Source organism: Chaetodon trifascialis, chromosome 3 (assembly GCF_039877785.1).
Source record: "Chaetodon trifascialis isolate fChaTrf1 chromosome 3, fChaTrf1.hap1, whole genome shotgun sequence".
NCBI classification, from domain to species: Eukaryota; Metazoa; Chordata; class Actinopteri; order Chaetodontiformes; family Chaetodontidae; genus Chaetodon; species Chaetodon trifascialis.
This window is the reverse complement of record NC_092058.1, coordinates 17,740,828-17,760,173: the sequence shown is the minus strand read 5'-3', so window position 1 is coordinate 17,760,173 and position 19,346 is coordinate 17,740,828. Positions and strand designations below refer to the sequence as shown.

At 41.6% G+C, this 19,346-nt stretch overlaps 2 protein-coding genes across 2 annotated transcripts in view; one reads left to right on the top strand and one right to left on the bottom strand.

The window, feature by feature from the left end:
• Positions 1-1,820: 1,820 nt before the first annotated feature.
• Positions 1,821-18,167, top strand: LOC139328889 (SPRY domain-containing protein 3-like). Its single transcript, XM_070958959.1, has 11 exons — positions 1,821-1,922; positions 3,415-3,561; positions 3,709-3,784; positions 6,903-7,027; positions 9,058-9,190; positions 9,320-9,508; positions 13,758-13,907; positions 15,787-15,844; positions 16,483-16,602; positions 16,688-16,818; positions 16,911-18,167. The coding sequence occupies exons 2-11, from the start codon at positions 3,434-3,436 to the stop codon at positions 17,043-17,045; spliced, it is 1,245 nt and encodes a 414-aa protein (XP_070815060.1). The 5' UTR covers positions 1,821-1,922; positions 3,415-3,433; the 3' UTR covers positions 17,046-18,167.
• A 102-nt stretch (positions 18,168-18,269) lies between these two features.
• Positions 18,270-19,346, bottom strand: part of LOC139328890 (RNA-binding motif, single-stranded-interacting protein 2-like) — a 152,480-nt gene continuing 151,403 nt past the window's right edge. Inside the window, exon 15 of the transcript XR_011602046.1 lies at positions 18,270-18,322. The gene's annotated coding sequence lies outside the window, so the exon portion shown is untranslated. The remainder of the gene's footprint in view (positions 18,323-19,346) is intronic.

Genomic DNA, 19,346 nt, shown 5'->3' with positions numbered 1-19,346 from the left:
TGCACAAGCACATAAATTCAGCAAAAAAAAAAAAAAAGTACAAATAAACTCAAAACAATACAAGCACTGTGAAAAAAATACTCAGTTACTAACCATAGTAAAGGTATTTTTGATACTTCTACTCTTATCATCCTTATTTTGGACATTGTTGTGACTTTTCTTTAAATAGCAACCACTAAACAAACACTTCGTGTTTACAATGAGTGTAACTGCAGGGCTAAAGATTCAGAGGAAGCGATCGACACTGAGAGGCTGAAGGAGTGCCACTCAAGGTTGGATGACTAAGACATTAATAGCCACGAGCAAAAAAGTCCCACCCTGCAAATTCCACTGTCTGTGAGTCACAAACAGATTAAATTAGAAGACACGATCTTAAAAAGTCTGACAGCCTGTCTTCTAACTTGATGTATTGATATCCAGCTTGTGACCGCTTGATCTCAGGTACAAATACTATTTAGTTACAAACGAAGACCAATGCACGGACAGAAAGAGAATGAGTATAATGACTTAAATATCTCTTAAGTAAAGGTAAGACTACTTAATGTGAATGATTTATCCCTTAATACCCATTAGGCCTCTGTGGGCGATACTGAATTCGTAGGATTTGCATGAATGTGATGAGAAATCTTGATTTGTTGACAAAAACAGTCCCATCTGGTCTTTCCTTTTCATGTGTTTTATATAATGGGTTCAATTTATTTCATTCAATTTCTATAAATTGTATTCGCCTATATAATGATTTATAACGGTATCACAACAAACAGTTACACTGTGATAGAAGATTTTATTCATATTACCAACATCTTGTATCCTAAGTAACATATGCTTCACTTACAGAAGGAGTTTTGGTGGTTTTGGTGTCTTTCTCTTCTTTATGCTTCTCACAGATTACGACCACAGGGAAAAGATGTTTAAACCCAACCTCGATGGACTGTCCTCCTTACTGTGACTATAAACACAGTGCAACATCATGTAATGTAGCTCTGTGTTGATGTTGTCTTTTTCAATTCTACATCATAAGCCCACTCTTGCACTGCTGTTATCAATTCTAATATATGCTCACATTATCCATTTCTAAGTTGTATATTTATCTGAACTGTGCAATAACACTATTTATTATCCATATTGGCAACAGTATTTTTTATAAACTGTATATACTGTGCATATACATAGACCTAGTGTTTCTCAAGTGCATTAGTATTTCTCAAGTACAATACAACATTTGACATTAGTAGTTTTTCTAATAAGAATATTGGCAATAGTACCTTTCATGGCAGTAGGATATTTATGGCGTTTGGTATTTTTATAATCTGTACAAATGTACATATACATACTTGTTTTCTATTCTGTATCCTGTACACTTATTTATCTCGACCCTTTTATGCCACTGTGTTTTTTGTAATACTTGCTACCTTGTAATACTTGCTGGCTTATCTTATCTTATCCTATCTTATCTTATCTGATCTCATCTTATCTTATCTTATCTTAAAGCACAGCTTCAGCGACTCTGTGGTTTGTTCCAAATGGAAAACAATACTACATTAAAAATGACTGTAAAGTAGGTCTCATTGCTTTTAGACTATAGACCAAATCATAAGAAGTCAAATTCCAGACAGTTAAACATTACATTACACTTTTCATTTTTTCATAAAAAGTCTTTCCCCAGTCTATATACGTGTACCTCTCATATAAACTGTATATAAAAAAGATGCAATATAAAAAATTCGAGAAAAAACTTTATACACACACGCGAGCGCGCGCACTCGGCACGGCACAGGTTAATGACGTTGTATTTGTCCTGTGATGCGATTGGTTGAGAGGGCGGGACTTCCGGCAGCGCAGATTGGACCTGAAGTGACAGACTTCATCTCCTTAAAATTGGAAGAAAAACCAAAGGACGACGCGTTACACGTTTATAAAAAGTAAGGAACCAACACGAGACAAATAGGTATTTAATAGTTTATGGATAACTCGGGATGTAGTCATGTTTTCTGGACATTATTAGCCAAACAGCGTGGTTATGTTGTATCGCTGAAAGCAGCTAGCCGGCCAACAGAGTCCTGCCAGTAGTTTGGGAAATGCGATGCTATGTTTATGGAAGGCTCGGAAATAGGTAAACCAGACAAGTTAGCGCAACAAAAGCTAATACGATGTCGCATATTTGTATACATCATTTGTATACATTTGTATAAATCACATTAGCAGCTAAAGCTTCAACTCTTTTATTCAGTCGTATGTGGGCTGTTAACTTGGTTTCATCATCACAAAATCGCCCTTAAATTACTTTCAGTCTTTCAATAACGAAACTTAAAATGTCAGTAAGCGAGAACTCCACGTCGTTCTGTCAGGGAAACTTAAAAAACCAAGCAGTCAAACACTTGTTCTTGTTCCTTATGACCCTACTCTTTTAAAAAGGTGTGTTCACCTCATTCACCCTGACTTTGATTACATAACCCGACAATAAATTCCAATTAAGTGCACAGGTTAAAGTGCACCAGTGCTGGGCTGGTGCTGAATCGATTAGTTGATTGACAGAAAAATAATCCGTGAACACTGTGATAATAGATTAATCATTCATCAGCAGTCATTTATTGAGCAAAATGCCAAATTTTCTTAAATCCCTTTATTTCAAGTTTTCAGATTTGTTGTTTTTCTTGTCTAGTTATCTGACATTCAGGCAAGTGTTGTTCTGACACTTTAGAGACTAAACTATTGATTTATTCACTGAGACAATAATCAGCAGATGAACCAATAATGAAAATAATCGTTACTCGCATCCTACACCAGTGGGGCATTGAGTTCAAATGTTGGTGTTTAGGTCTGCAGTATTTCAGTCTAGAGACACATCAGTGAACCGGATGTCTCTCACAGTATTAACAGAAGAGCCAGTCTATACTTGAGTCAGTCACAGTTGACATTGGGTGGAAGACACCCACACCTGACCATCACAGGACTAACACGAATAGGGGACTCACGTTGATGCCTGTTGGCAGTGTACAGTCACTGTCCAGGCCTTTGCTTGTCTTTGGAATGTGGGATTAAACTAAAATGGAAAAAAACAAACGCACCATCTCCTCACGCAAAGGGTTTGGCCTGAGGTTCAAACCCAGGTCTTTCTTGTTGTCAGGCAACACTGGTAATCATGTTGTGGTCAAAGATGTTTGCTGTGTTTTCAAGGAGGACCTTGCTGTTGCTGTGTTTGTATCCCTTACGCCCAACAGCTTTTATGGCTGTAATGATTGACTGAACAAACAGTGGAGACTTTTGTTTGAATGCTTAATTGAAAAAATCAGCAGATACATTGTGTACATAAAACAGTCTGTTTTCTTCAGATTAGTATCTAATCTTAGTTGAAATTTAGGATTCTCTAAATCACTAACACATCTTTTTCATTTGTTTCCCTCCGTGTCCTAGATTGTAATGATTTTCAGACATGGAAGACATCAACCTCCATTATCGCTTTCAGAACTGGAGGAGGCGAATTCGAGAAATTCGTGAAGTGCGAGCATTGCGATACCGGGAGCGTCTCAAAAGGATGCTGAGAGATGGAGACATACTCAGGTAACAGTGATGGCACCACGAGAGTTTGAACTGCACTCTGGAGTGGTTTGGTCCCTTCCTCCGCTTGTTGAGAATTCACTCTGTTCGCATCTGGCAGAAGTGATATTTATAGTAATAAGTTGTTTTTCTCCTCGGATGTCTCTGTAGGTATCATGGAAATTCAGATGAAGTGGGTTGTTTTGTGGCGGCCAGGCCATTATCGAGAAGAAATCGCTATTATGAAGTAAGAGTTGATCATTTCCTCTCAATCTAAGGCTATTAATGTGGCACAGGAGTGACAATTAGTGAACCTCTCTCCATCCTCGCTTGTGAACTGCTGAGCCTTTCCAGGATGCCCCTTTCATACCCAATCATGATACTATCACCTGTTACCAATCAACCTGTTTACCTGTGGAATGTTCCAAACAGGTGTTTTTGGAGCGTTCCACATCTTTCCCAGTCTTTAGTCGCTCCTGTCCCAACTTGTTTGAAACGTGTCAGTGCATCAAATTTAGAATACATATTTACAAAAATCAAGAAGCTGATGAGGTCAAACATTAGATATATTGTCTTTGTACTGTTTTCATTTGAGTACATGTCAAATGATCATTTTCTGTCTTATTCATGTTGTACACAGAACCTCAAGAGTTTTTTAGCTTGAAATCCACTAGAATGTTATTTTTCATTTTCATTTATTATCAAGGATGCCTGTATACATGCAAATTATTATTTGAGGTATTGACAGACACTTACTGCCCCACAATGCAGTGCACAACAGACCTAGAGGAGCTCCTCGGGTCTGGAAATAAGTGAATTCATATGTATTTTGGCTTTAGGACACAGCTCTTGTTCTGTGATGATGAGAGGAGACTTGGCAGGTCATCATGCCATCATGTCTGACTGCTTGCCTTCATCCTTTAGAGCCATAGTGAAAAAGAAATCAGGACACTTATCTAAGAAACAAAGATCTTTCAGCTTGGAAATACATTTGTTGTATTCTAGTACTGATTCTTCAAGTCATGTTATGTCAAAATCATGAGCACAGTCCGAAACAGTCGGCACAGATAATACCAGCCTCATTTTTCGGATTGAAACGATTCTCCTCTGCATGCTGAGCAGGTTTGCCAGCTTACACCTTTTCTTGAACAGCTGTGATGTTGACACAGAAAACATGTCTGATTGCATCATTTTTATTGTAAAGCCTTTGTGATTAAGAGGAGATGACAATAGGTTTTGGCATCAGAGGAGAATTGGAAAAATGCAAAAAAAAAAAAAAAAAAAAAAGTCAAAAAAGATAAATTCACTTCATACCAGAGGTGTTATAAGTCCCATTCCTCTTAGTTACTGTTGCTATACCTGTCAGGTACTCCATCCCAGCACTGAATACATGCTGTTTACAGTGAAAATGAAGGCAGACTTTCTACTCGAACTCTAAATCGGCGAGTCCTTGATTTCAGTCGGACAAAAGCAGGCGTCACTGTCGACCTTGCTGCCTGAAATCACAGCTGTGTTGGGCAGGTTTTATCAGCTGTAACTGGCCAGTTAATTAAGATAATGTTAGCTCTGCGGGTTGTTTGAAAATGTTTACCCTGTAAAATGGGGTCTAAAATGTCCACTTGCTGACATTATATTATTATTGATGGGTGCAATGACTCGATCTGATGCCGGGCCTTTCTTATCTCAGCCCCGACAAATCCGTTTCACAGAGCCAAATAAGTCCCAGGTCACCACCAACCATGTGCTGGTTTGTTTATTTCTCTGCAGTGCACAAACATTCGAAGACGAAGGGACCGCTTCTCTGAATAAACCGTGTCCAAACTTGCCTAACACACACATCCTGCCCCCGGTCTGACGTGTAGTGAAACAGTAACTAACCCGCTCAACCTTTATACTTAACGTGTGTTTCATTATTGTGACTCACTTTGTGGGAGTCACGTAAGAGGAGGGAGGAAGCCATTTACGTAAATGAGAAATATAGGCTTACAAATGGTAGTAAAGTGGATGCTGATAGTAGATTTTAGGGTTCACACTGACACAGAAAATGGGGACGTATTACTTGTCTCTCTCAGGAGACCAGTGTTGAGGTCATGGGAAAGAACTTGACAGTTTCCTCTTCTCCTTGCCCTGGATTTGCCAGCCGTGCTCTGATTGCAGTGCGTTCATGTAGGGCTCCCCAGGGATGATGTCATATGGTCAGTATTCAGTTATGATAACAATGGTGAAGGCCAGCTCTTTACTGAAGGGTTTTTCACTTTGAATCAACATGCAGCACGTACAAAGAGATACTGTAGGGTTTCAGGTGGGTTTGGAAATCTCATGAAGTGAAAAGAGAAGTCTTGTCAACCCAAAAGCAAAACGAAATGGCATGTAAAAATCTGGGGTAGAGCCTGATCTTAACTTAATATCCTTATCTTAATAACCCTGCAGCACTCACGTGGGCATTATAAAGATTTTTATGTCCGTTTGGATGATTTTCCTTCAATAAAATGTCAATTATGAACTAGGAGGTAGACCACTTCGACTGAAATATCTCAACTACTATTGGATAGATGGCTATGAAATGTTGTACAGACATTCGTGACGATCGAGACTGAATCCCTCTGATGATCCCAACACCATTAGCGGCACCAGCATCAAACGTTTATATGTCCAGTACTTTAGTTTATGACTGCCTAGCTGTAAAACTAATGACAATCTAATGAGCCTTAGCTGGCCTGTTCTAATTGTCAGGTAATAACATGCTAAAATGCTAAAGTAAGATCAACAAACATTATACCTGCTATCCATCAGCATGGTAGTTGGCATTCTGCTAGCATTAGCATTTAGCACAAAGCCTCACTGTGCTTCAGTACACCTTCACAGAGCAGCTTGCTGGCTGTAAACTCTTAGTATTTTACATTGAATTATAAAGTAGTGTTGGCTGTATAAGCATCATTTTGTGAACATAACCTACTGGTACTGTGCATGTTATTTATTTGATCTCAGTGGCTGAATCACCCTTGCCTGGCAACACCCACCAAAAGAGAATAGAAGAATAGATAAAATACGCCTCCTCTTCCTCTGCCTCATCACACTTTGTTCTGTTTCTGCTGCCTCTCAGTGAAAAATGGTTCATGACTCGTTGTGCTGGGTGTTACAACAGTGTCTTTTCAATTCAAGGTTGGCGTCCTAAGATGTATCAGAGGAAGGATAAAGTGACTCATCACACTGTTCTGAAGAAACAGTAATATCCAAAACTACTGGCTGTGTTCTGATGCTCACGCCTCTGAATGTCACATGAAATGAGGCACATTTGCTGATATTACTGTTTTAAGACACCTCTCAATGTTTCTTGGTGCTAATTCAGCCTGTGGTCTCTGCAGGTGAAAATCACCGATACAGGAGTGAGGGGAATGATTGCTGTGGGTCTGGTGCCTCAGTTCTACAAGCTGGACCATCAGCCAGGCTGGCTCCCACACTCTGTGGCTTTTCATGCTGATGATGGCAAGTATGTGACAAGGGGGGTTTTCTTTACACGCTGTAGAGTGAACATGTTTTTAATGACACAGGACATGGAGATGCAGCAGCGTAATGTCACACGTCTCCTCTATGTCCTGCCTTTGGAAAGAGACAAGAGTATCTGTTCTGACGTTTGAGGCACTGACTGGAGGTTTGAGAAACCACACACTTATGTCAGACCGCCTCTTTAGAGCAGCTGTAATGATACAGCAAACACCAGGATTTGTTGTACAAGATCAGTTATCAACCTTGTGAATGTTTCAGGTGTTTATGACAGCATTTTGTAAATTGATGTAAATTCAGTAACCCCTAAAAATGTCACATCAACAGCACACAAGCGCTGCTGGCTCCATTAGACCTTTGACAGTAGATAGATGATCGGAAATGATGGGAGAGGGAGATTGTGAATGACAAGCAGCCATCGACCTCAGCTGGCAACGTTTTTCAAATAGCCTCCAATCTTTCTGACAAAAGAAAAAAATCTACAACTATAATTCCCAAAAGCCCCCAACTCTGCTGTCTGTGTGTGGATGAGGAGAGATGGAGGGAGTGGGTGGGGCTGGGTAATGTCCTCTCGTATTCAAGCTCAGTCAGTCCATCTGCAGCCCTCTTTGGCAGGGAAACGTGGTGTGCAGCGCTGCTTCTGCCACGCTGATGGGCTCACACGGAGCAGCCGTCTGTATATTACTAAATTGTTTTCACAATAATGTTGTGGTGACAGTGTAATCGCTGCCTGGCCCTGGACTGTGCTCAGGGACAACGTTTATTTGAATGAATGAAACGCTACATTTATGTACTGCACTGGAGGTGCAGGGAGGTGGTCGGGGTGGATGGTGGGCGCACAAAGTGCAGAACTGTGACAGTAAAATCAAGGGTTCATGCCATTCCAGTTTAATGTTAATAAAGAATTTGAAGTCTCAAGCCAGTGCTGACATTTTCTTTATTAAAACAGACCGTAATCTATCCCAAACCTCAATCCAGAGCTGCCAGTGCCTGAACATTACCATAAAAAGTGTGCATAGTGTATTGTGAGATTGCCTATTTTGTCACAAAGCAAGTGAAATACGATGTCAGTGAACGTTTTACTGATACATTTCATATGCTGATGTGACTTATCAGGTATGTTAATTAACATTTCATCATTATGTTAATAGGAAAGCTTTGAGAATTTTCAGCTGCCCTGCAGATGTCTACTTTTCCCACAGCAACTGTCTTCACATTACTAGTCAGACCATGAAGCAAAAATCTGTGCAATAACTGAACTGAACATGAACATGTGAGACAATCTGTGCACCTGGACAATAACCTGTGCAGTATTTTCAGTACATTTTCTTAGGATGATGATGTTGTTTCTCTTTCTCTTTCTATTATGCCCCTTTGTATATACTGTGTTAATTGCACACACTTGTTGTCTTTTTGAATATTCTATTCACTTATTGATGCTGCTGTGAAATTTGGAATTTCCCCTCGAGGGACGATAAAGGAATATTGAATTGAATTGAAAGTGAAATGGGGTTTAGGTTGTTGGCAGAAAAACGGACCACCCAAAAAAATGCTGTGTAAAACAGAGAATGTGACAATTTGCTTATCTTTTTTGACATATGCTCAATTGAAAACAGTACCAAAACAGTTTGATGCAGCAGCATATTTCAAACACGTTGGGACAGGAGCGACTAAAGACTGGGAAAGATGTGGAATGTTCCAAAAACACCTGTTTGGAACATTCCACAGGTAAACAGGTTCATTGGTAACAGGTGATAGTATCATGATTGGGTATGAAAGGGGCATCCTGGAAAAGCTCAGTCATTCACAAGCGAGGATGGAGCAAGGTTCACCACTTTGTGAACACATGACTGTAGAGAGGATATTAATACATGGGCTCAGGAACACTTTGTAAATCTGTTGCCTGTAAATACAGTTTGTTGGATTGCATTCAGTTTTTTGTCTTCTATCTACAAAATCTGACAATGATGAACTTAATGATCAGCTGTTGAACCTCTCCTACTTGTCTTTCCACAGGCTGTATAATGGTAACACTGTAGGACAGCAGTTTGGTCCAAAATGCTGCAGAGGTGACAGAATCGGCTGTGGAATATGTCTGGACTCAGATGACGGACAGTTGACAGTGTTTTTTACCAAGAATGGCAAGGAAGTAAGTACTCCATTACTATCACATTACTTTGGCCTGGACAGAAATTACCTGTACAATCTTATAAATGAATTGATTTGTGGTTCTCAGCTACTTTTCCCTAAATGATGCTGTGCCTGAATGTGTGCTAAGGTCGGAAGTGTGGAACTCCCAGCCTTTCCTGATGGCCTCTACCCTGCTGTGGGAATGCATTCCCTGGGGGAAGAAGTGCTGCTGGACCTGAACGCTGAATGGGTGACGGAAGAGGATGATGGACAGATGATAGTGGATAGTCATGAAGAGGACTGGGGCCGTCTCCATGACGTCAAGGTGACTGGCACGGTAAGTCCTGCTGCAGAGACAGGAAAAAAGTTTCATTGTTATAGTTTTACTAATTCTGCTGTGAGTTCTGCTGATCAGGGACATTACAACAACAACATACAACATACAACATACAACAAAAATAAAACTGTGACAGGTTGTCTGTTTACAGGTCTGGAGAATGCACCTGCATATGAGAAAAAAGCTTGTATAAAGCCTTTTGTGGCTCCAGAGGGAGCTGCACAAAATCTGACAGATCTTCTCCAACGATGTCACTTGAGTCCTAAACCAAATCTCAGAGTAAACACTGAAATTCTGAAGTAAATTTTAAGCTTTTGGTAAATACTTAACAAGAAGAGATAACAAAAAATAATACAAACACTATTTTCTTTAGTGTGCTCCTTGACCTCTCTCTCTCTCTGTCTCTCTGTTTCTGTCTCTCTCTCTGTCTCTCATTGGGTGTCCACCCCTCCCTGTGACGGGGGCTGCAGTGTTTGTGTTTGACTCAGCCGTTGATACTCACAAAACCTGAATTGAAAAGGATGGGAGGGGATCGCAGGTGAATGGCCCTCAGGCAGAAGCGAGTAACTTGTATGCCACCCGCACATTTAATTATCCTTTATTTCTACAAATTTGGCCCTGTCCTGTATGAATGCAGGGCTCACAAACCGCAGTCTGATCTCCCTGGAACTCATCAATTACACATGTGCACGTCTTAACACTACATGAGAGCTGTCAGGACAGAAAAACAAGTCAGTCACAAAGCAAGATGTGGGATTTCAAGGCTCATGAGATACAGAGCAGCACGCTTTGATGGTGATGTTTTATTGTGACAATGTAAGTTTTGGTTTATGTATCCTGGTTTCTGGGTTTCTGTATCTATTTGTGCCTCCGCAGTTTCTCTCCATTTGTCCAAACACTCACTTCAAGTGTTATTCCATTGATTTTGCTGTTAGTTGAGATTCTGTGTTAGGTCACGAATTTATTGGGTACATTTTAAAAGTGTTGATGTGCAGGTGTGTTAAACACTGTTTATGAAGACACACAAAATCCAATATTGCCATGAAATAAACTGAAAAGGACACACATTGTTTAGAGATTGCTGATTTACTTTCAGCTTTCATTCAAATGAGGTCAGCTGCAGTGACAGCAGTGGAGCTGAGGTTGTGCTTGACACAGAGGAAGAGAAGACGTGTCTGATGAAAACACAAGTTCTCCAGAAATGAGTCAGTGTGTAAATGCTGATGAATGAAGCTTAAAATGTGATATATTTAAATATGTGTATGATTTCAGCTTTAAGCTAGTGAACCAGCATAATGTTGCTATCGGTGCTGATGTGACAGTGGTTGAGTGTAATGAGATCACACATTTCAAACACTGTTGGTCTCATCCAGTTAATGCTGCTCCGACCAATGATTTTCCTGGTTGATGAGACGTCGTCAGTTCAAGCCGTGAGTTGACTCGTCATCACATGTGTTAAAACTGTTCTAGATCACAGAAAATAAGATTAAGATATACTTTTATTAATCACTGCAGACACGTTATGGGGGGGAGACTGCACACATGCCATGCTTAGTGACATTATTTTCTCCACATTTGACCCATCCTGGAAAGTCCTTCCAGACCAGGAGCGGTGGGCTGCCAGCCGACAGCGGCTCCCGGGGACCCAGTTTTTTTCCTCACCATTGGTCAGGTGGTGATCTTCTTACATGTTTTTAGTAGGGGGGTTTATGGAGGATACCCCAGGTGAACACAGGGAGAACAAGCGAACTCCACACAGAAAGGCTCCCTTTTTTTTCTCGAGCAGGCAACGAAGGCGTGGTGGAGGACACGCCCCCGGTGCCCACAGCGGGAATCGAACCCAGGACCTTCTAGCTGTGAGGCCACAGTGTTACCACCATCCACTGTGCCACCCAAATACAACCCTTTTACAGATTTACAAAGTGTTCCTGAGTCCATGTAGTAGCTCTCCATCCTCGCTTGTGAATGACTGAGCCTTTCCAGGATGCCCCTTTCATACCCAATCATGATACTATCACCTGTTACTAATGAACCCCTTTACCTGTGGAATGTTCCAAACAGGTGTTTTTGGAGCGTTCCACATCTTTCCCAGTCTTTAGTCGCTCCTCTCCCAACGTGTTTGAAACATGTTGCTGCATCAAATCCAGAATAAGCAGATATTTACAAAAAACAGTGAAGTTGATGTGTTAAAATATTAGATATGTTGTCTTTGTTGATAGAAATTTTACAAGCACACCCTCAAAGCGAGTTGCATGTTAACAACAAGGCCAACAGCAGTGTTACTCAGCATATAGATAGATCTAACAGACACATTTACAACCGTCAGTCAACACCCAAAGTGTATTTTTTACTTAGCGACTTCTACTAAAACCCCGGTGACACTGATCGGATCAGGCTGATTCTCGGCTGCTGACTCAGTGACAGGGTGTGGACTGTGTGGACATCATGACGTGTTCCTGAAATCAGTGGTATAAGAGAAAAGGTCTGAGTTACAACCGTCACCCTGATACTGTTGTTGGGCTGAGACGCATGGACCATGAAAGTCTTTTGTCTTCACTGTTGGTTGTGTCATGGTCCTTTGTGTTCATGGCATTTATGAAGGTCACTCTGGAGAAGCATCCAGCTTTGTTGGGGCTGATTTCCTCTGCTGCGTGTACCAAACCATCGCAGCTTTGCTTTCAGTACCCAAACAGTGCCGTGCAGGGATGAAATCTGCCCTATTTTTCCAGGAAAGAAAGAGCTGCATGACGTCGCAACCTACTTTTTTCACCTCATCATCTAACGTCCCTAACAGGATAATGTGTGAATAAAACATGCTCGCTCTTCTCTTTTTCAACTCCTGCCTCTACCAGCCTGAGAGCGGAGCAGCATCCAGGCCAGAGCGTGATCAGACGCACCGTCGCTAGCAGTGAAATGTAGTGTGCCATCTGGGGTGAATGCAGGAGTTTTTGAGTCATTACAATAATTTCAGTGAACTCTTCCTCTGGTTTTGTTGACACACCTAAACACTCAGTAGGTTTAGCAGCCTGCTTGAGTGAAGCTGGGCAGTGTTTAGATTTGTTTAATTAAGCAATTAAAAACCCACAAACGAGTTTTCAGTCTACACTTAAAGGAAGTCATCATTGTTCCTCATTAGCCTCCAACACAGTTTGAGCTGTTTGAGAAATAATATTGACAGTAATGCATTCAGCATTGTGGTTTAGTGGAACAGACGCTTCTTTGGAAAACAGGCAGGACCTCAGCTCTATATGGGACATGCAGGCTGCTTAAAGTGAGCCTGTGCAACTGTTCTATGCTAAAACGATGTGTGACACTAACAGAAGGGTCACTAAGTCAGCCATATCTACTTAAGTTAGCTAACATAAGCTAACATTAGGCGCCATAAGCCACTGGTCAGACCAGGTTAGGCTACAGAAACATCTATAGCAGCAGTCTGCTTGCATGATACATTAGCGTTCATTTGGACTTGTGCTTTTGGCCGTAGCGCAAAGGTAAATCCAACATTCACTCTTCTTTATGAGAGAAATATCTGTCTCTTCACCTGCTAGATGCTCCACTATGTTCACCAGCTAGCTAGCTGCTAAAGCCAGGCTCAAACTAGAGGAGTTTTGAACCAATTTATTCCCAATGTCGTTGCACCACGTCAGTCTCCATTTAGTTCACATCATGTGAGATCACATGAGGTGGTGCTTTGCTCCCTCTGGCATGATAATCTTAATGTCCTGTAGTGTACGATGCACACTTATTGTCATATCTGTGTGCATGAAGAACATCTGTGAAGTTTCTCCTTATGTGCATGATGCAACACCTGTACTTTGTCTGTCTGCTGTTTGGTGCTGGACAGGTAGCGCACAGTCGATTTAGTTTTTTATCTGCAAATAGCTGCCTGAGTTGAGTTTGTGGACTGGAAAACAGAAACCATGAGCTAAAAGAGACTAAAAGGCACGTAGTCATTTGAACCATTGTTAATGCATCTTTACATATCGCTTAAAGTGTTTAATCATTAAAGTAAACTGAGGACCAGAATGAACACTTAAGCTTTGTTTGTTTAACCCATTAAGTTGATTTACTCCAAGTGCATTTTTAAGTTTAAAATATAGAGATTTTGATAAAACAAAATAGTGAAAATGACCTCAGAATCTGGAGATTCTGTTTTAAGTTCTCGTGCTAAGATGCTGAGAAAAGTTCAGAGACATTGATCCAATCTCTGTGTTCAGCCATAACCTGTGTTCTACCTTTACCTGTGCAGCTGCTGAAGTACATGGGTAGAGGGAAGAGCATCATGGACGTGGGCTTGGCTCAGGCCCGCCGGCCTCTCAACACACGCTTCCACTACTATGAACTGGAGATCACAGATGCTGGAGAGAAGTGTTATATCGCCCTGGGGCTGGCACGCAGGGTAAGAGGCTCCTTGTTTTAGTCATCGCCATAATGACCACATGTCATTATCACTGACACGCCGTGTTACTTACTGTACACACTCTGTGGTTATCTGTCAGTAAAGAAACCCCACCACCCTCCACCCTCACGCCTCGTCATCGTTCTCCCTCATACACATCACTGCTCTCACTGTTTCCAGTCTGAGTGATGGATGACCGAAAGAGGAAAAGCTAACAACAGAATAAATATTGTCTCATTTCATCCCCGCATCTGGTTTTCCACAGAAAGCAGGTTGTTCCATTCACATGCTAATCTGCCATGTTATCCAGAAGACTGCAGTCAAGTGTGCGAAAGGTTACTGATGAGATAACATGAGATTATTGCATTTGTGTCAGTTTCTTTCAGTTTCTGCCTTATTTTACTTCCTCTTTCCATGTTGTGAGTCACCGCACACACGGTGGAATAAACAGAGAAGAATTAAAAGCATGCAGCAGTTCCTCAGGCGAAGCAATTAAAGGCTGATATCCTAATTAATTTGGCTCAGTTTGGTGGTTTTAATCTGAAATGATGACAGCAAGTGATGATCCATATTTTGGAAATAAGGCTGAGAGAAGACTTGTTGAGTGTTTACACATCAGAGATGCAATCAGCTGCCTTTGGCCTCCTATGAAATCATCATGAACTTGTGCACATTGTGTTTAATATAAATAAAATCGGCGTAATAAGCGCTCGGGATGCAGTCATCGTGCCGTTTTAAATGGCAGATTTGAAGGGAAGTGCGTCTCAGAGGTCGCTGCTCTCCGCTGGGATGGGCAGCACTGGTCTTTCTCGGTTGTTGGACGCTAATTGCTCGAGCATCAGCCTTACTAATCACGCTGCTGTTTTGCCAGCTGTGGTGCTGCTCGCTGCCTGGGAGGTGGTTGATCACCGCTGCACTCGCCCTTAACATGAAGCCCCCCCCCCCGACTTCTCTGCCATGAGTTACTCTGTGTGGGCATGTCGTGCCCCCGGGTCAGACGGTGTGGAGAATGGAGCTCTGTCATTTCGCTGATTGTTTTGCAGGAGTTGTTTTTCCTCAATGTGTCTGCGGTTCTGCTGAAGCATTATAAATCCATCAGACGGTCATTCCTGAGGTTTCGTTCCATCCCCCCGTCATCTCCTACAAGGCGCATCAGCCTGCTGATGGGAAGCATTACGTCTCAATCAAAACAAAGGTGTCTCTCTCTCTGTCCCAGCGTGGCAGTTACTAGTTGCTCAATGGCTGCTTACGTTGGATAAAGGTGCAATTGTTTTTGGTGCATTCCTTTTCTCTTTTGTTGCTTCAGGGAAAAGTCTTGTTCCAGTCATTACAGACACCTCGTCTCTTTAATTCTGCGGTGTTGCTTCCGTCTTATCTTCTCATGCTTTCTCCTTCCGACGCCTAATTTTCATACCTGTTTCTGTGCCCATCATCACACCAGTGCTCGGCTCGCACAGGGACTTATATGGCTGCCCTCCATAGACTGAAGACGTCAGAGTAGAGTTCTGTTTGTCCCTCCAGACACAGAGAGTCACTGCTGTCACAGCGCTTGATGACCGATGACGTTGGTTTGCTGTTTGTCCCACAAACTGCCTTCATAAAAGTGACACTTTTGGCTTGATTTCACCTCATCGTAAAGTTTTTACGTCCTTTCTGCACCTGTCTGAGATCATCAGCTTCTGTCACACGAAACACTGAAGCAATATTTTCTTTAAGTATTTTGAATTTGAGTTTTCCCTATTCAAAAAAGTGTCAGAGAGGAAATGACTGTTCTTCCAGCAGTGAAAATGAATGAATACATAAAATGGATGAGGACATTGTTCAGACTGGTTGATGTGTTGATGAATCAGAAGATCTGACTTTCTCTTTTGTTTCTCAGGACTACCCCAAAAACAGACATCCAGGCTGGAGCAGAGGGTCCATAGCGTACCATGCAGGTGGGTGCTGGCTCATCATGATGGTGCATTGTGTGTGTGTTTCTCTGCATTCACTGTGGACAGTGCCAGTGGTTTATGTTCTGTCCTCTATTTTACTGTGTCACCAATAGTCACATTGGTCATGGCACCAAATTGTCACTCATGTTTCTGTTTGAGAACAGATTTGTCAACGTTTTATTATTATCGATGTCAATCGGAATGAAATTTTTAAAAGGTTATCATTGATGTCTGTGGCTGTCTTTGGCTTTCACCGCACAGAGAACAGTTTCCACTAAACTTAAGACTGTTATTGTTCCAGTGTATTATTTGATCCGTGTTCTCTCCTGAGTGCACGTGGGCTTCCTCCGGTTGCTCTGGTTTCCTCCCACAGTCTAAATCATGCAGGTCAAGTGAACTGGAAAACTCTAAATTGTCTGTAGGAGTGAGTGGGAATCAGTCTGTCTGTCTCTCTGTCTGTCTGCACAGAGTGTGTTGTCTTAACAGGATCAGTGGTTGAGAAGATGAATGGATGGATGTTCTGGTACACTGCTCAACCAAACAAAAAGCTTTATTTAAGATTTAGCGATGGCAGGTGTTGTCTTGACCGTCTTGATCTCTCATGTCTGTGACATGAAGCACTAACCAGTGGTTCATTGTAGATGATGGAAAGCTGTTCAAGGGCAGCGGGGTCGGGGACCCGTTTGGACCACGCTGCTTTGAAGGGGACATTATGGGCTGTGGGATCATGTTTCCACGCGACTACAGCGTCGATGGTGAAGGTGAACATCTTTTATATTGTTTCACAAGCGCTGTTCTTCGTCATGTACCATCTCTAACTGCCTTTCTGTGTCTGGGTTCTTACAGATGACGTAGACGACTGGGACCTCGAGGTGTTTCCTAAGCCCATTGAGGTTCAGAACGAATTGTATGCAGGCAACGAAGATGAGGAGGAGGAGGAGGAGGGGGGAGAAGATGTGGAGGGGAGGAAGGTCATGGTGAGATGCTGTCAAAATCTAGGAATATCAAACCAGCGACTCTTAAAGCCTTCAGTGCAAATAGTCTTATTATCTCTTTGGTGTTTGAACAGGTGTTCTTCACCAGAAATGGAAAGGTGGTGGGCCGTCGGGAAGTGGCCGTGCCCGAAGGAGGCTTGTACCCCACGATTGGCATGATGAGCGTTGGGGAGAAGGTCAGAGTGGACCTGCACCCCCTCAGTGGCTGAGCTGAGTGGAGAAGATGAAAGCTGAGTGGTGAAATCAGAGAAAGGTGGAATGATTGAGCTCTGGTTCATTTAGGAGATCGGACAATAAATAATGCCTCCACATCAACAGACTGGAGGTGTTACTTGAAAAGTCACACCAGTGTAGAAGAGGGAGACTGTGGCACCCTCCTGCTGTAAGGATGATCAAAATAACGTACGTTCATATTAACACATGTGCCTTAAAGGAGTGATTTCTAAAGAAAATTGTCAAAAACACTATTTTTGACAATTCCGTCACTCAGAGTAAAGTTAATAAAATAACATGGAGTGCCAAATAATGGATGAAACAGTCCAATCAGAGCAGACCCCAGCCAACAAGTGGACATAAGTCAACAGACGACAGCGCCAACACACCGCTCCCACAGCCTGCAGCCACACTGTGCTCATTACCGGCGTTCTGCGGTACTTCCTCCTATTGATGGTGCGTTACTGACACTCAGTGGTGAGAGTGATGGCGTGAAAAAATAATGCTCACAGTCTTGCCAAAAACAACGTAGTGAACAGTGCGTTTAAAAACTGGTGCTTTATCACCGTGCTTCTGTCTGAGTGTGATTGCTTGCTGAAATGGAGTCATTACATCACACGCTGGCAACTGTGCAAGCCACATGCATTAGGAACTATGGGATAATTAAATGTAATCACAGGTTGTCGAAATGAAATCCGTCATTATGACCTTTAATTGTGATAGTGGAGGAAGCGGTTTTAAAAGCAAGACTCTGAATCCAGGTTGTTTTTACAATCCTGGTCAGGATGCTGTGTAAAATCTGCAGAAAGCAGAAGGTGAACACTTCCTAATCCTTTTTAACCACTTCACCACTTTGTGAAACATGACTGTATAAAGGATATTACTACATGGGCTCAGGAACAATTCGTGAAGCCTTTGCTGAACACACTTCATTTGCCCATGATTGAATTGTTTTTATGTACGTTTTACACAGCGTCCCAACTTCTTTGGAACTGGGATTTTATAACTAGCTGCTATTAGTATGATTTTCACCTGATTCTAGATGATGTCCTGTCATTAAATACAGTCACAACCACTCCAAAATGTTAGGGCTAAACATTTTTGACAGTAAAACCTAAATCATGTCAGAGGAAGAGCCCCAAACAGATTCAGACAAAAGCTCAGTGAGGTGTTAGCATGGATCTGTTGATATTTCAGTTTCAGCTGATGTTGCCTTGAATGTGTTTTTCCAGTACTGAGATATTTGGTGTCGAAGTGTAACTGCACACCTGTTCTCCAAGTGTGTATCTTACAGTTTTAATCACACACACACACACACACACACACACACACACACACACACACACACACACACACACAAACCAAGGAAATCACTGATCCCTCAGTTAAACTCAGTGGAGCCTCTTGATATTGAGTTAATTTTCTGTGCATCATGAGGTATTTTGATGAAATGGAGGTCAAATGTCTCATAAAGGGAAAACCGTGAATAGTATTGAACCCTGTCAGGACAAGAATAATCAAGGACTAAACAACATGTTCGTAGTAAATTTCTTACGACTTTGAATATTTGACTTCAGATCTGAATGTTGAAAATGAAGCCATACTCTAATGTTTGCTGTTCTCAGGTATATTTGAAAATCAAAATGAAATATCTTGTTATTTTTGTGATTTTGCTGTATGTTGATATCAACCGTTGATTGCTCCAAACCTGTAATGCATTTTTATGTTTTTTGGTTTCTTTGACCACAAACTTGTTTCTTAATCAATCTTTTTTTTTTTTTTTTGCAATTGAAGACTGTTAAGAAGACTTTTGACTGCTTTTCCCAGGTTCTTGTGCCAAGTTATAGGACTGTTAAGTTCTAGTTTTCTTTTTGTGACACCAAAGTCTCAACACAGCACCTACGTTGTACCAAAACCATCGAGACAAAGGTGTAACAGGGTTCTCTGCAGACCTCTGTGCTAGACTTTGAGTTATTTATGCGGATAAACCAACAGGCTGTTGATTGATGGCAACACATAGAACTTTTACAGAGTTTTAACTTTTACCTGCAGTGCTGTGCAGTCATGTTTTTTATCAACAGATACAAGAACTTGATGATGTTAGAAGTAGATTTTACAACCAGACTGCTTTTAAACATTTGACCTAATGAGCAAAGTGCCTGCGTGAAAAGATCCAGTCTGGATCCTTTATCACATCATACTCCTGGTTGTAGGATCCAGGTGTAGGACATTTTTTTTCACGCTGACTCTGGAACAGCATCCACACTTCGACACCTCATCTCAAAGGTGTCTCATGT

Excerpts from the sequence above, each read along its gene's own strand:
- LOC139328889 (XM_070958959.1), top strand. The coding sequence starts at position 3,434 with ATGGAAGACATCAACCTCCATTATCGCTTTCAGAACTGGAGGAGGCGA. Across the intron at positions 7,028-9,057 it reads TTTCATGCTGATGATGGCAA|GCTGTATAATGGTAACACTG; the intron begins GTATGTGACAAG and ends GTCTTTCCACAG. Across the intron at positions 16,819-16,910 it reads TGGAGGGGAGGAAGGTCATG|GTGTTCTTCACCAGAAATGG; the intron begins GTGAGATGCTGT and ends GTGTTTGAACAG.